Source organism: Equus przewalskii, chromosome 5 (assembly GCF_037783145.1).
Source record: "Equus przewalskii isolate Varuska chromosome 5, EquPr2, whole genome shotgun sequence".
NCBI lineage: Eukaryota > Metazoa > Chordata > Mammalia > Perissodactyla > Equidae > Equus > Equus przewalskii.
In genome coordinates, this window is record NC_091835.1 from 41,268,864 (window position 1) to 41,284,755 (window position 15,892).

At 40.6% G+C, this 15,892-nt stretch overlaps 1 protein-coding gene across 5 annotated transcripts in view; it reads right to left on the bottom strand.

Moving 5' to 3' along the window:
• Nucleotides 1-14,596, bottom strand: part of LRP6 (LDL receptor related protein 6) — a 169,113-nt gene extending 154,517 nt beyond the window's left edge. Inside the window, exons 1-2 of one of the 5 annotated variants that reach the window (XM_070619118.1) lie at nucleotides 14,273-14,596; nucleotides 13,758-13,922 (exon numbers count right to left, since the gene is read on the bottom strand). In XM_070619118.1, the coding sequence (XP_070475219.1) occupies nucleotides 13,758-13,812 (55 nt within the window). In that variant the 5' untranslated portion in view covers nucleotides 13,813-13,922; nucleotides 14,273-14,596. Of the gene's footprint in view, nucleotides 1-13,757; nucleotides 14,194-14,272 lie in introns of those variants that run through there. The other 4 variants (XM_070619121.1, XM_070619117.1, XM_070619120.1 and 1 more) reach the window with 4 other exon arrangements.
• Nucleotides 14,597-15,892: the final 1,296 nt, after the last annotated feature.

Genomic DNA, 15,892 nt, shown 5'->3' on the forward strand with positions numbered 1-15,892 from the left:
ATAAACTCTCTCCCTGCTTAAGTAGGGATTTATTTTGACATTTGTGTGGTGACATGACTTGGATGGGGACTGGACTTCAACTACGGACCTGCACCATCCCCATCTCATTAATGACACTTTGTGAGTCATTTAAACTCCTCTCCTGTTCAGATTCAAGGATCTTTCCTTGAGTTCAACTCTTAAACCAGTGATCCAGATACTTTATCTGTTGCAACATGGTAACAAGTTACTTTGATATTTCCGAGCAAAATATCCACTCTTTGAATGGAGACTCACATTCTAATTCTCAAGTAAGAATATTCCCAGGTCTTCTGTGAGACCTCTTCTATTGACCCCTGACTCCTCTAGTGGGAATTCCCTTGGCTCCTCACACAGGAATACTCTTTCCCAGCTCCTTCAAATTCTGATTTAATTATCTAATCCCATAGGTAACTCTCACTCTATTGGGTGCCCACTCTTCTCTCCCACTGACTGTATTCTTCACCATTACAGCACTAATGCAATTCAGTATCTTCAAAAATGGCAAAATTTTACTAAAGACAATTCAGAACTTCAATTTCTCTCCGGGATCTCCCCAAAGTGGCTCACCGAAAACCTCTCCCTTTCTATCACCCTCTGTTCTTCCTTCTTCCTTTTTACCACTCCTGACATTCCCTTCAGCTCCCTTGAATCCTTGATCTATCCTCCTTTAATACCCCAACCTCCTCCACCTCTGTCAGACATTTCCCTTCCCACTCCAACCCCTCAAATCCTGAGTCACTCAGGCTTTAAGGCTCCCTTTTCCCCTACTAGAGACTCATGAGGGGCTCAAGTACTTGAAAGTCAAAAATATGAAGTGCGGGGGCTGGCCCCATGACCCAGTGGTTAAGGTCACGCACTCCACTTCAGCAGCCCAGGGTTTCGCCATTCGGATCCTGGGTGCAGATGTGGCACTGCTCATCAGGCCATGCTGAGGCGGCGTCCCACATAGCACAACCAGAAGGACCTACAACTAGAAATACAACTATGTACTGGGGGGCTTTGGGGAGAAGAAAAGAAAAAAGAAGATGATGATTGGCAACAGATGTTAGCTCAGGTTCCAATCTCTAAAGAAAAATATATGAATTGCGGGCCTGTCCCCTGGCTTAGTGGTTAAGTCCCATGCACTCCGCTTCAGATGGCCAGGTTCGGTTCCTGGGTGTGGACCTACACCACTCGTCAGCAGCCATGCTGTGGTTGCGCCCCACATACAAAATAGAGGAAGAGTGGCATAGATGTTAGCTCAGGGCAAATCTTCCTCAAGCAAAAGGAGGAAGATTGGCAATGGATGTTAGCTCAGGGCAAATGTTCCTCAGCAAAAAAATATATATATGAATTGCAGGCCAACCCCAGTGGCCCACTGGTTAAGCTCAGCACACTCTGCTTCTGCAGCCTGGGTTCAGTTCCCAGGCACAGACCTACACCACTCGTCTGTCAGTGGCCCTGCTGTGGTGGCAACTCACATACAAAAAGAGGAAGATGAGCAGCAGATATTAGCTCAGGGCAAATCTTCCTCAGCAAAAAAAAATACATTATGAATTGCAAACAGGCTGGATCTTTTATCCACTCAGATGAGCTTTGGACAGCCTCTTGGTCTCTTTTTGGTCCCTTAACCAAAATTTAGTGTGCAGCCTCCATAAGATTACACAGCAGGGCAAAGAAAATCTTAAAGACCTCCTCCATGGATACTGGTGGGGATACTTCAGCCCTCTTACTGACTGAGCAGGTAACCTCAACTTGCCCCATCCACCAAAAACACAATTCTGGTAAAACTCTAAAGGTAAAGGAAAAACAAAAGCTGGCAGTGAGGTGAACCTTTCAAATTGAAGCTATAAGCTGTCTATGTGTGTCTATTTGTATGTTTTTTATATGAATATATGCATGTAAGTTATATATGTATATATATTTTCCACCTTCAGATGGCATTAGGAATTATAATTTTAGATTTTCAAATCCCTGAAAGGAGCTCTATTCATCGGCTTGAAGATAAATAAGTGCTCATATAAATTAAATATCCCTAAGATTTCCAGAAACTAAGGAAACAAAATTTCTTATACTTTCCAAAGTATTTTTATAGACTAACCCAAATGTTTTAGGAATCCAAGTTAACATACATTTACATAAATCTTTGGTATGTAAGACTAGTTCAATATTGTTGGTCTAATAAAAACAGCTATGTCTTCTGAGTTACAGGCATTAAGGATAACACAAGCATGCATTTTTATTCTACTTTGCTATGTTCTTCCCAAACTTTTACAGGTTTATTGTTAGAATAAACTAGCATTACATCTACATTTGTATTTAACCAAATTGAATCATTATTCTGACAAACTTGATTTCAACAGGAATTATGTTTTGTAATAAGCCAATTTAAAGTTCCCAAAATCTTTCAGTAACTCACAACCCTGGGCTTATGCTAAGTTAATTCATAGATATTCATTAAATACCTAGGTCATTCCTAAGTAAGACAGGACATTGAAGCATAAGCATTTCAAGTTTTTGCCTCTTACTATGGTACCAAGAAACCACATATGTTTGACTCTATTAATGAACATATTCATTTTTGCCACATTGAGAAATTATACTATCAGGAAGCATATGGCTATAACAAGTTGTAAGATGTATATTCATAAGCTTGGCCAATCTACCACAAAATGCTGGTGTGAGAGACAGTTCACAATTATTGACCTCATAGTTTTCTCTGTAAAATAGCAGTTACTCTAATTATGAGTTATAATTTTATATGTAAACGAGACTCTACTAGGAGACACATGACAAAAAGGAACAACTTTGTATGCAAGGTAAGCAGAATGTTTTTTTATTAAGGAAAAAGAAAACAATTCTAAAGTAAAATGATTAATTGTTCCAGAATAAGAAAGAGGAATATGTAGGACAAGTGCTGAATGGATACAAAAACCTATAAAAAGTTCAGGAAAAAGGAATTGCATCTGTCATGGTTAAGCTGGCTAAGATTTGATTGGTTTACTTGTAAGATTTTTAAAAAGCGCTTTAGTATCAAATATTATGTTTTTGCAAAACTAGAATTTGGTTTTCTATTAAAATGACAAAATTTTCTTGGATTATTGGTCCGCTCTTAATAAAGAGGTTATAAAAGGCCTTTCTTTGCCTTCTAAGTAATCTCCCTAGAAGGGAAAGATTGCGTGTCTTATCAGAATTTTCTTTGCTTGATGGTGACTTTTATCATGTCCTCAATTATTTTATAAAACAAAGTCTTCTCACTTTTGAAAGAACTAAGGTTATTTACCATCATGCTCCTTCCTATTTTCAATTTTAAAAAAATTTTTGGGAAACTTTGGTTAAATAGATAAGTAAATTATTTTTTCTCACTGACCCATGATCATCTTTTTTGAGGAAGATTAGCCCTGAGCTAACATCTGCTGCCAATCCTCTTCTTTTTTTTTTTGGCTGAGGAAGATGCCCTGAGCTAACATTCGTGCCCATCTTCCTCTTCTTTTTTTTTTTTTATATGTGGGATGCCTACCTCAGCATGGCTTGACAAGAGGTGCCATGTCCACACCCAGGATCCGAACCAGTGAACCCTGGGCCACCAAAGCGGAACATGCGAACTTAAACGCTGCGCTATCAGGCCAGCCCCCCATGATCCTTTTTAATCAAATGTTCAAACCTCCTGACAACTTTTAACATTCTGCCTTTTCAAAATCAAATCCTAAATGTCTTTTGCACCTACAACTATCTTTGAAATTTCCCAAAGGGCCCCTGGAAGTTCACAAATAATTCATTCTTTCACCTTATAAAAAGAGGAGTGTTAAAAGTAATTAGTTTTATTTGATCAATGTTATAATTTGCATGGGAAGCAGTGTCAAATCAGAAGATACACCTACCCTCCCCCAGGTTAAATCTGTATGGGTAAAATGTTAACATGATTACTTCAGAAATTGCATGAAGTTTCTAGAAATTTATCAATACTCTCATTGTTGATATTTCTACTTATCAAGAGTCCTGGTGCTACTTTGCCTGATATTAGACAACAGTGTAGTGTCATCAGTCATAATTTCAGTTATTCTTTTTACTTTTTTATGATTTTTTTATTAACTTGGTTACAATTTGACTTCTTTAATTTGAATATAGTATATTCTAGATAGGCCAGGGGTTCACAATTGGGGATTCACATCAATTACTCATGGAATTTTATTACACAGATGTTTAGGACTTAATCTAGATTTACAAAATCTTTTTACTTGATAATGTCGATATATTCTACCTATATGCTTGATGGCACATTATGTCTCAGTATTATTATATATCTTGAAGTTTTCTTCTCCGCAAAGATTATATTAATAAATTAGATGTAATATCCACTCTTTTTAAAATACAGTTAATCATTATGCTTATAGATATTTTCCTAAAACTTTTTTGGAATGACTTGATTTTGGTTTGCATGCCACAAAAACAACCAAACTTTCTTGTCAACTGCATTATTTTTTATAACAAAGTCTTATCAGATCTTTTACTTTTAAAATTATTAGTAATAAGTTAATCACCACCATTTTAAGTCTTTTGTCATCTACAGATAGTTTTTCGTTTTACTCTCATACTTCCCTAAAAGTGCTTGCAAATCAGCTATAGGCCAGAGTGCTTATCTTAACAAAAAATACTGCTGAAAAAGGACTATACCAGGTACTCTTCGGCACAGGCTTCTGATGGCATCACTTAAATAATTTTGAGACCCTACCAGTACACTGAGTCAGGATTTCCAAAAAGCTAATGGAGAAGCAGATGGATTCATGACACTGCTAACCCAAGATCTGGCAGAACAAGAATTAATTACATAGGACTGAATAAACTGATGGAGGATGATTGCGGGTTTTGTTTAAAACATTGCTGATGCTTTGATGTCCTATTTTCTGGATATAAGGAACTCTTCTCTTTTCTCTTAAGCTATCTATAAGTCATTAACAATTTAAGCAGACGAGGCTTTTGTAAGCAGAAATAAAATATTTACCTTTTTTCTCCCTGCCTGAATCCTCCATAATTCAAAATCTCTTAATGAGTATTTATTTTCAAGGCAATACAGTTATGTGCATACATTCAACAAGAAAGTCTGTCCCCCAGTTGGAAATATTGGCTATGCAACCAAGGTTTTGACTGGAATGCCATATTTGAAAATGGGGCTCACTTAATCAGACATAACCAGACACTTTTAAGGAGCTATGGTTGACTTTATGCAGCCAATGCTCACAGTTCTCTTGGGAAAACCACACTGCTTTACCTGGCTTACAGAGTTAAGAGTTCCCAGCCTTACAGGTAAAGGAAGGAAGGTCACTTCCAAGCAGGCCCAGGAATCCTAGGATACTTTGGAAACCTCAGGAATTTGCCGAAATCTATTGGTACTGCAAGTGAAACCTGATGGTGAGTTCTTGACGCTGCACCCTGGCTTGAAGAGGCTTTTAAAAGTCCAATCTGAGATTCCCTACAAAAACTTTAAGCAAAGGAAACTTAAAAGGCCTACACCTACATAAATAATCAAGCCAAATCTAATAAGATCAACTTCACAATGACCTTATTCTATATCCCATTATGACTCTTATTCTATATCCATTATGGACTGAATGTTTGCGTTCCTCCAAATTCATGTTGAAACCCTACCCACCCTGCCATCCCCAGCACCCGGTGTGATGGTATTAGGAGGTGCGGCCTTTGGGAGGTAATCAGATGCGGTCATGAGGGTGGAGTCCTTATGAAGGGGATTAGCACCCTTGTAAGAGTCAACAGACAGCTTGCTTCCTCTCTCTGCTCCGTGAAGATACAGAGAGGTCAGCAGTCTGCAATCTCTTCTCTTTTGGCAAGCTCTTTTGGAAAACGGTGCTCACCAGAACGTGACCATGCTGGCACCCTGATCTTGGACTTCCAGCCTCCAGAACTGTGAGAAATAAATTTCTGTTGTTTATAAGCCATCCAGTCCATGCTATTTTTGTTACAGCAGTCTGAGCTAAAGTATATTTCTAATAGTGACAGATTTTGTTTTAAACAACAGGGGAACTGACCAACTGCTCATAATTGCCCATTATTTACCTACTGACTTAGCCTGAACAAACTTTACTCAGGCTTTTCTCCTCTCCCACACGCCCCTAAACTTAGGCTTTGCCCAAAGCTTAAGGAAGTAGATGGACAACTTCCACCCTTAACAACTCATTCCAAGCATCAGCTGACCACAGGAAAAAAATTTCCAGTTAAGCTATCTTGATTGTGCAATCTGCTCACCCCCCCGTCCACTTGGCCCATACCCCTCCAAAGTTTCTGCCAGCCCTGCTTACCCTCTCTAAAAAAGAAACGTTTTTCTGTTTGATTTTGAGATGCCTGAGGATCTTGCAATCAGAGCATTCTCCCTACTGCAATAATCCTTTCAAATAAAGTATCTCCTTACCTAAATCCAGATGCCTTATTTAACAGTACTATGACAAACCACCTATTTGCAAACTCCAAAATTACATTAATATTTATTTTCCTCTATCAAAAGTGACTGGTATCATTTTTCAAAACCACAATAAAGCCCAGGTAAAATTAGGTACATACAGAAAGCATTGCATGTAAAATTACTGTCCAGAGTACCAGCAATCTGGCCTTAGCTTAGTCATTCATCTTTCTAATTCATAAAACGAAGAAGCTGGGCCAGCTAATTTCTATTTTCCCTTCTATCCTATTAATCTGGAAATGAAACTGGTAAACAGGTTTAACTGAGACTGCTGTTTGTAAGCTAACACACAGAAATGACATGCTGGTAAACCACTGAGTGCTTCTCCAAGAGAAAAACAGGAACTCAGATTTTTTTGTCTATTTCTGTAACTTCAAAAGTGGAGATTTCTGAAATAATTTCTCAAGATAAAGATTCCAATGATCAAACCCACACTCATTCAAAAGTACTTCACATAGCCATACAATGGAATATTATTCAGCCATAAAAAAGGAATGAAGTACTGATACATGCTACAACATAGATGAACCTCAAAAACATTATGCTAAGTAAAAGAAGTCAGATACAAAAGACCACATATTGTATGATTCCACTTACATGAAATGTTGAGAATAGGCAAATCCATAGAAACAGAAAGTAGATTAGTGGTTACTACGGGCTGAGGAGAAGGAGAAATGAGAAGTGATTGGTAAGGGGTATAGGATTTCTTTAGAGGGTGATGAGGATGGTCTGGAATTAGATAATGGTGATGGTCGTACAACTTTATAAATATACTAAAGACCACTGAATTGGACACTTTAAAGTGGAGAACTTTACAGTATGTGAATTACACCTTTTTAAAAAACTGGATTTGAAAAAGTACTTAGCACACTAATTACATTATCAATGCAATAGTTATATCCTAAAACCAGAAAACACATTACATAATCCACACTTCAAATTCAACCTCAGATATAAACATGCTGATTTTTTTGTTGATCACTATGATTAATTTCCATATCTAATGATTTTTCCATATCTAATCTGTGCTAAAAAACAAGCTTTATAGTAGTTACAAATTTATAACAATGTCTAATAAATGACTTGAGATAAAACACAAAATGAAGATCCAAATTAGACTGTATGAATGTCACAAAAATTCACATCTTTTCATATTGTTTTAAACGTAAAATTTAGAATACCTAACATGAGCAAAGCTCGTGTTCATGGTGGTTTATGAAAGAAAAAAGTCTGTTCCTGAAACACTTTATCTAAGGGCGATTGTCTTCATTGTCATAAATCAAGAAACTGTTACAAATAAAGACCATATAATGTGTAGCTAAGAGTTCATGCTAATGAAGTTCGGCTGTTAGCTTTTTCAGACTTGCAAAATATAGCATCCTCAAATTGGATACATATATGGATATACTTAAATTACACCTCCCAACAAAGCTGGCCAATAATAAGGAAGACTCCTATCACTATATCCTTTAGTTGATTCGGCTTTGGTCTAAGAGTGATAAAGTGATGACAACAACCAAAGCCACTAGAGAAAATGGTCTCCTGGTCAAACATACATAATTTGATAAAGGTACAGTCTTCCAATATCTGGGTGACTATTTTCTTAAAAAACATGACTTCTGATGATCATGTTCACCTCTGCATTTAATTTTTATTGAAAATCTAATCAATAACTTTAGGCCTGATGTCAAACAATAACTTAAAAATTCACTCAATTGGGGCCAGCCCAGTGGTGTAGTGGTTAAGTTCGTGCCCTGCCCTTCAGTGGCCCAGGGTTCACGAGTTCAGATTCCAGGCACGGACCTACACACCACTCATCAAGCCATGTTGTGGAGACGTCACACATAAAACAGAGGAGGACTGGCAACAGATGTTAGCTCAGGGCCAATCTTCCTCACACACACACACACAGAAACACAATGTATTTTTTTGCCTAAAAATATGATGATGTCATTTCACATCCCCAATCTCCTGGCCTTTCCAATCAAGGTATTGCAGAAACAAAAACTAGCAAGTTATACTACAGCTAATAGGAATAGAGCATCAAAGCACCAGTAATTTTCACCAAATAGAACCCAGGCACATTTTAATATTTTCCAATCTGACATCTTCAATGTCTTGAATCTTCTGTGAGGATAGTCACTGCCATAAATAACATAAATAGCCTGAGAAACAAAAGCATGTGATAATGATATCAAATAACACTGTTTTCCTTTTATTTAAGACAAATTATATTTTAAATGAATAATTTCAAGGGCAAATATCCTATTTTTAGATTGCCTAATGCACGTATTTGACAAAATTTCAAAGTTATTCACACGGAGCAGCGTTCTATTCATTAAGATAAGGCTTATTTTACAGAATATACATAAAGACTCTTACACAAAGAGTGAAATACACAACGCAGGAATCAGTATAGCATTTACTCATCCTGCAGGGAGAAGTCTGTCAATTGCAAAATACTAATTATTGTAAATAACACAATAAAAAATTTCTCAACTAGACAATGTTTTGATAAAATTATATTGCCCATACTTAACTCTTAAATAAGTGTCACAATCAACTGAACTATTATCCTAATATTACCTAAAACAAAATTAAAGTTGCAATCCTTTAAAAGGTAAAATAAATTTAGTAGATAGTGACGTTCTTGTTTATATAAAACAAAATAGAAAACATCAAAAGTAAAAGATTTTATGGAGCTTTTGTTTCAGTTGCAGAAGAGTCAAAAAGGTTCAAAATCCACTGGCCTAAAACTACTGACTGCCTAAAACAGTGCTCAGCACTTAAATGTTTTACTGGTCTTTCTTGAGCATTAATGTTTCTTTTAATTTACCCATCTTAATAAAAGCGACCATTTATTCGAAGTCTACTATTGACTGCAAGCTGTGCTATCCCTTCATAAACATTATCTCATCAGTTCTCACAGACTCTTGCAAGGTATTATCCCCATTTAACAGGAGAGAAAACTAAAGCTAAGTAACTCGTCCAAGGTTACCTAAAGCGTAGAAACTTTGAACTTGGTTTGTTTGTCAACAAAGCCCATATCTTTCTGCTATAGTGCCCCTCTTTATCATCTTCTTTGAATATAAACTTGCAATAAAATTTACATGACGAAAATTGATTTTCTCAGAGTAGTTACCCATGGCCTAAACAGAACTACAACCTGTTTTGTTTTTCCCATATGTTCAAATTACAAGCTCACATAAAACATTTTCCATTTATATACTTCTTCACAGACTCTTCTTTGATATTCAAAAAACACTTCTCTCTGATAGCCAAAGTATGTATAACTATATAGAAACAGTATTTCAGTTCAGCAAATGAAAAAATTTCCAATTAAAGCAAAAAAATCTCTGAAAAACTGAACCATGGGAAATCACTGTTAGGTCTGATGATAACAATGAGCTGGAGCTTTTATTAAGTCTCATAACCAGTCAAATTATTCCCTAGCCAAATGAGTAAACATAAAGCCAAGTGAGTAAGTAGGAGTTAAAGTATCAGATTTAAGTACATGAAATTGTCATCAGATATCAATTCACATGAATCAACCTAATGCTTAAAGGGTTACTGAACCCAGGTTCCAACCAAGCACGTTGCTTGGAACAAACGTTCAGCAGAAAAGTGAAAAGTATTATGAAAAAAACTCCTTGTTGAGTTTGGGAAATAGTGGGGTAAACAAAGTTAAAATTGGTCTCTTTTCCTCAACATCTCTCAGAGCCCTTAATGTATTAATATGAATTATGAATCTCCAAAAGAAGGATTCATTATTCTAATGAAGATAATAAAGCACACAGAGATTAAGTGACTTATCCAAGGTCACACACAGCTAATGGCAAACTTAGAACCAGAACCTAATTTCCCTGATTCCCACTCCAAAATTCATTCCACTTCCCCAAGACATCGTTATATCTGATATTAAAGAAAAAACTTCTCCAAGGACTGCGTCTATAAAAATATAAAATGGGAAACACTAGTGGCTTGCTCTGAGAGTATTTACCACCACCCCACCAAAACAAATAACAACAACAACAAAAAGGAAAGTAGCAAAGAATTTTTATAAAACAACAAAAGCCTCCTCAAAGTAAGCTGATACAGTATTTACAGATTATACACACTACTAGTATTCCAAAACTTATATTCTTATAAAAATATTTCCTCTAAAAAATCAGAGATATAATCTCTTCCAATCAGCACCTGAATGGACTAAGAAAATGGTAAGAAGGGCAAACTAGATTGTGAGGTCCATTGGAGCAGGATCCTGTCTATTTTGCTCACCACTACATCATCAGAGCCTGATACATTAGTAGGTATTCCACACATACTTGCTAAAAGAATCAACAATAAATCCCTACTCTACCATTAATTAGCTGTAGGATCTTGAGCAAGTTATAATCTTTGAATCAGAGTTTCCCCACATGCAAATAAAGCCATTAGGCCAGAACGATCAAGATCTCTTCTACCTTTAAGAATTCGTGAATCTCACAGAAAGTAAGTCTCAAATTCCCAACAGTTGAGGATATGTCCACAGTCAAAAACTATAACAAAAAATAACATGTGCAAAGCACTTTACATTCATTACTTCATCTAATAAGTCAAATAAATCAGCGAATTAGTCAGATAGGTATTACCCACATTTTACAGGTAAAGAAATTGAGGCCCAGAGAAACTGACTGACAACATCAGAAACACAAAGTTATTGTGTAGTGAAGCTTGGACTTTATACTCAAGATTTTAGTATTGAAATCCCCAAAGCCTTCCAATGCAATTTGACCTCCGATGACACAGACACGGATGCAGCCCCAATGATGACAGCAATTATTCCCTGGCTTTTAGCTACTGATTTAACAGAGCTACAGGACAAAACATCTCCCAAACTCTCTCACCACCCCATCTTCCCAATGTTAAAGCTCCAACTCTGGGCCAGCCCGGTGGTGTAGTGGTTTAAGGTCACACACTCCACTTCAGGGGCCTGAGGGTCTGCAGGTTTGGATCCCGGGCGCGGGCCTAGCACCACTCGTCAAGTCACGCTGTGGCAGCATCCCACATAAAGCAGAGGAAGATTGGTACAGATATTAGCTCAGCGACAATCTTCCTCACAGAAAACAAAAAAGCTCCAACTCTTCTAAGGAAAAATCTTAATGCAACAAATTAATCACATATTTCTCCTTGGAATCCAAGGTTAACTAATACAACTACAGTAACAGAGGGTGGCATTATCAAGGAGTGACAAGAATTTAAATTATGAATAAAAATCTTTCAGATCAAAAAACAATTTAAGTTCAAATAATTTGTACACACAGTTAAGTATTGTTAAATTCAAAGACCACTTGATGCCATGACTACGTGACATTTAAAATGAGAGCTCCACTTTTGGAAACTTTGTGAGGGTAAAAGAGGCAATTTAAACTGTTAGCTCCTTTAGGTCTTGTTACGTAATACCATACTTCAAAACATTACTTCAAGTGCAACTTCTCTAAACTCAGTAATGAAAAAAACCCAACCCTAGGCTCAAACTTGACGGTAAAATAAATAAATAACATTTACATCACACCCTTCCTCTCCAAGAAATACAACTGGGCAACCAGAAGCATCCCGGGTTATGAATTTAGAGTTCTCCAAGATTCCCACCAATCAGCTGACTCTCATATTTGTTAACTCTATTAACCTTCTGTCTTAAAATATATACATATTCTTACGTCAAATACAATCGTTTCTCAAAGCTATAGCAAAATCCCCTTTCAACAGGGAGTATACTATATACTAAATATATACTTATGAAATTTCTTAAGTTCCTAACACTGCATTCAATTCTCTGTCCAGAAAATTCAGTGAGCACGGTCTTTCTGGGGTTTACATGTGCAAACAGTTTGGAATAGGCTTACAGAGAGACATAATTATTAAGTAGATATAACATGCAAACGTAATAATCCTGCAGAAGAGTAAGGAAAAAATTCCTCCAAAAACAAAAACAAAGAAAGATCGATCAATCCCTCTCATCCAAATATATACACACAGAAATGGCATATCCGTCTCATTTATTGCACAAGATCGTTAGTTACTACGGCGTTCTGTAAACTTCAGTAAGTTCTGCAGGCTTAACAAAAGTTTAGCTTGTTAAATTAATAGCTAAAAGTCTCCGTCGACTCAAGAGGTCCCATACCTGAAAAGAACTGACCATGAACACAAGTGAGAATTGTAACAAAACCAAAGCTACAAGCCATTGCACCATCAGTCCTTAAATTCCTCTGCTGCTAACCGCTCCATCGCTTCAGACCCATCGGCACTTCAACACTGATAAGTTTGAGAAGAGCTGCTGAAATCTTGCGGGCCAGTCAAAAACCTTAGTGAACTGTCACAAAACTCGAGTCACAGCCTATATGACAGCTCTGCAGGCCACTCCAAAAAACCACAAGCCCATCGAATTCACGCGACTCTCGATTCAAATTATCTGGAATAGCCTATGTTATTTACCAAAGCGCCAAGCAGTCCCCAGGCCAGCGCAGCAACTGATAACTTAGATCCAGGACAGGCTCCTCTTGACACAAGGATAACTTTCCTACTTGGAGCCAACTGTACACTTGCATGCTCCGAAAATAGGGGCACGTCCTGCACATGAGGTGTTACAAGGGCAACGTTTCTATTTTATCATGGGCTGAAGCTCAGAAAAGTCCAAATGCCGAATCGCTCGACCTGTAACCTCCGAGTCACTTTCCAAGTGTGCCCTCACCCAGGATCCTTATATCCCCCACGGAAGCCAATCACCAGATGTAACACGGCCTGGAAAAATAGGAAGAGGGCTTCAAAAGTTCACACAAGAGATACGGGAAAGGTGGGGGCTTCGAGGCAGAAGGCCAACGTGAAAGCATCTTGGGCTCAAACATTTTAAAAGCCAAGACACATACAAAGACCCTTCTCCCTGCTGATTCCAGGCAGACACACACACAGACCCTCGGTCACTCCGAGAGAATGGGGCTCCAGGGGGGGGTCACCAAGCCCAGCGGCCCGGATCGCGGCTCCGATCTGTCCAGAGAAGCTCGGGGGACCTAGGCGGGGGTCCGCATTGTGGCCCGCGGCGAACACAGCCCCTGCTCCCGGGCCCCTTTCTCGCTCCTTCCCCACGACCAGGCCTCTCCTCGCTCCTCTCCCCTCTCCTCCCGCCCTCCCTCCCCTCCCCCGACACACACACACACACACACACACACACACAGCGAGGCCACCTCCCCCCCAAATCCCACCAACTTTGCCTTGTCTCCCCCCCCCGCCCCCGCCCCGCTCTTCCCACCTCTCAGGAGCACACAGAAACTGCAGGCCAGGAGGCTCCTCAGGACGGCCCCCATCTTCCCTTCTCGCGCTCTCTTCTCTCACCGGCGAGGGGCGGCCAGAAGAGGGGGAGGCGAGGAGCCGGGGCGGCCGCCGCAGCGGCACGTCTGCACGCTCATGCTTCCAGCTTTCCAGAGAGAGAAGAAAGAAAGGGGCACGTCAAGGCTCCGCGCGCGCCGCCGCCACCGCCCTCTCTAGCGCGCCGCTCTGCCCCGGGCTCGCGCGACGCCAGCGTCTGCTCCCATCCCGCCGCCTCCTCCCCCGGCGCCCCGCTTCCCCCGCGCCGCTCCTCATTCAGCCTCTTCCTCTCACGCAGCGGCGCAAGGATACGTTCCGGCTGCCGCCGCCGCCGCGGCTCACGCGAGGGTCTCCCTGCGCGCGGACGAGCCCCCTCCCTCGGCGCCGCCTCCCGCGCGACTACGCAAAGAAGTGGGGGCCGCGCGCACGGGCTCTGCTCGGAGACCCCGGGAGATCTACCGGGCAAGGAGAAGCGTGCTGCAGGGGAAGGGCTGCCAGGCGGTGCATTCCGATGGGATTCTTTCCCGAGCCCGCCGCTCCGGCCCTCCCGGCGGAGGGCGTGAAGCGACGTCCAACAACATCGGAGCCGGCGTGGTCGGGACTACTTTCTGCGGCTCGGCCGGGCCGCCGCCTGCTCCGTTCTTTGTGCGGCCGGCGCCTGCGGAGCCAGGTGGAGCTACCGAGCCCCGTCGGCTGCCCCCTGGGCCGGGGCGAGGGCTGGCGGGCCGGGGCGGCGGAGCTGCAGCTCCACGCTCCTGGAGCCCCGCGCAGCCCGACGCGGGGTGATGAGCTGAGTCTTCAAGGTTGGGAATTGCTGTAAGCATCTTTTTTCTAGGAAAAGAAAAACGAATGCTGCTTGCACCAGCTTCAAACGCGGATCTAGTGAATGGTGTTCAAACGCCAACTTAAACTGAGGTTTGTATTTTCTCCTGACTTCCCCCAGAATTAAGTCCGACAAGAACTAAAGATTTCTAAACTGGCAGATAAAATTCCATAATAAATGCGTGGACACTTAAGACAGAGCAACGGGTCAATGGGTCAGGACTGTATTTGGGATTTTACAAGTTGCTTTGAATGATGAATGTTTGGCACGTTTTGTTAATCAGTTCTCAGCTGGAGGAGGAAAAGATTCCCCAGAATGTCAGGCTCTGATTTTGCGCAGCCTGTGCTGCTCCCCGTGCACAGGGCGTTCAGGAGTGACGGCCCAGACGCCCCCTGGGATCACGTGGCAGCTTCAGTCTGGCAGGGCACCCCACCGAGAGTTCTCCGTAAAGGGGCCATCAGGTGCTTTCTGCCCAGCTGTCACACGCCCTAACCTGGGGCAGATGAGCGAGGAGGTGGAGCTACTCCTGCAAGGTTACTAAAATCTCAGTGACGTTGGAGTTCACCGAGTGCTTGCACACACCTTATCACATTTGAACTCAAAACTACCCTGGAGTAAGGCAGGTTTTGTTACTCATTATCCTAACTGCATGCACAGAGGAGGAAAATGAGAACCTGATGGGTTCAGTGACTTACCCAAGGCTACTCAAGTAGTAAATAGCAGGACTCCAACCCCACCCGGGTCTAACGATTACAGACACTCTGCTCCTTTCAAGAAGAGCACACTGAACCAAAAGGACGCCTGTCTGTCCTCAGACAGAAGGGCAGAAATAGCCAAACCACTTTCCCCAAAATTCACTGGAGAAAATTTAGCCACCATTGATTTAAATTACCTTTTTCCAAGAACCCTGTCAGGACTCCGCAAGTTTTGTGTTCTGGCCTCCTCAAAACAAATAACTGAGAACCAGCTTTTTCAACAATAGCCTGGAGAATGTATTATGATGAAGCTAGTGAGGCTGCAGAGACACCACGATGTGGTAGGGAAGGCATGAGCTTTGCAATGAGACGGTTAGCATCCAAACCCTCCCATTTGCTAGATATGTCACTTTAGACATGATATTTACATGTACTGTGCCTCAGTTTTCTCTTCTGTGAAATGGGGATAATACCTCCTTCAGGCTTGTGGTGGAGATTAAATTAAATAATATATATAAACTGCTCGATATGTAATTAGTGCTGGATAAATGACCATTTCCT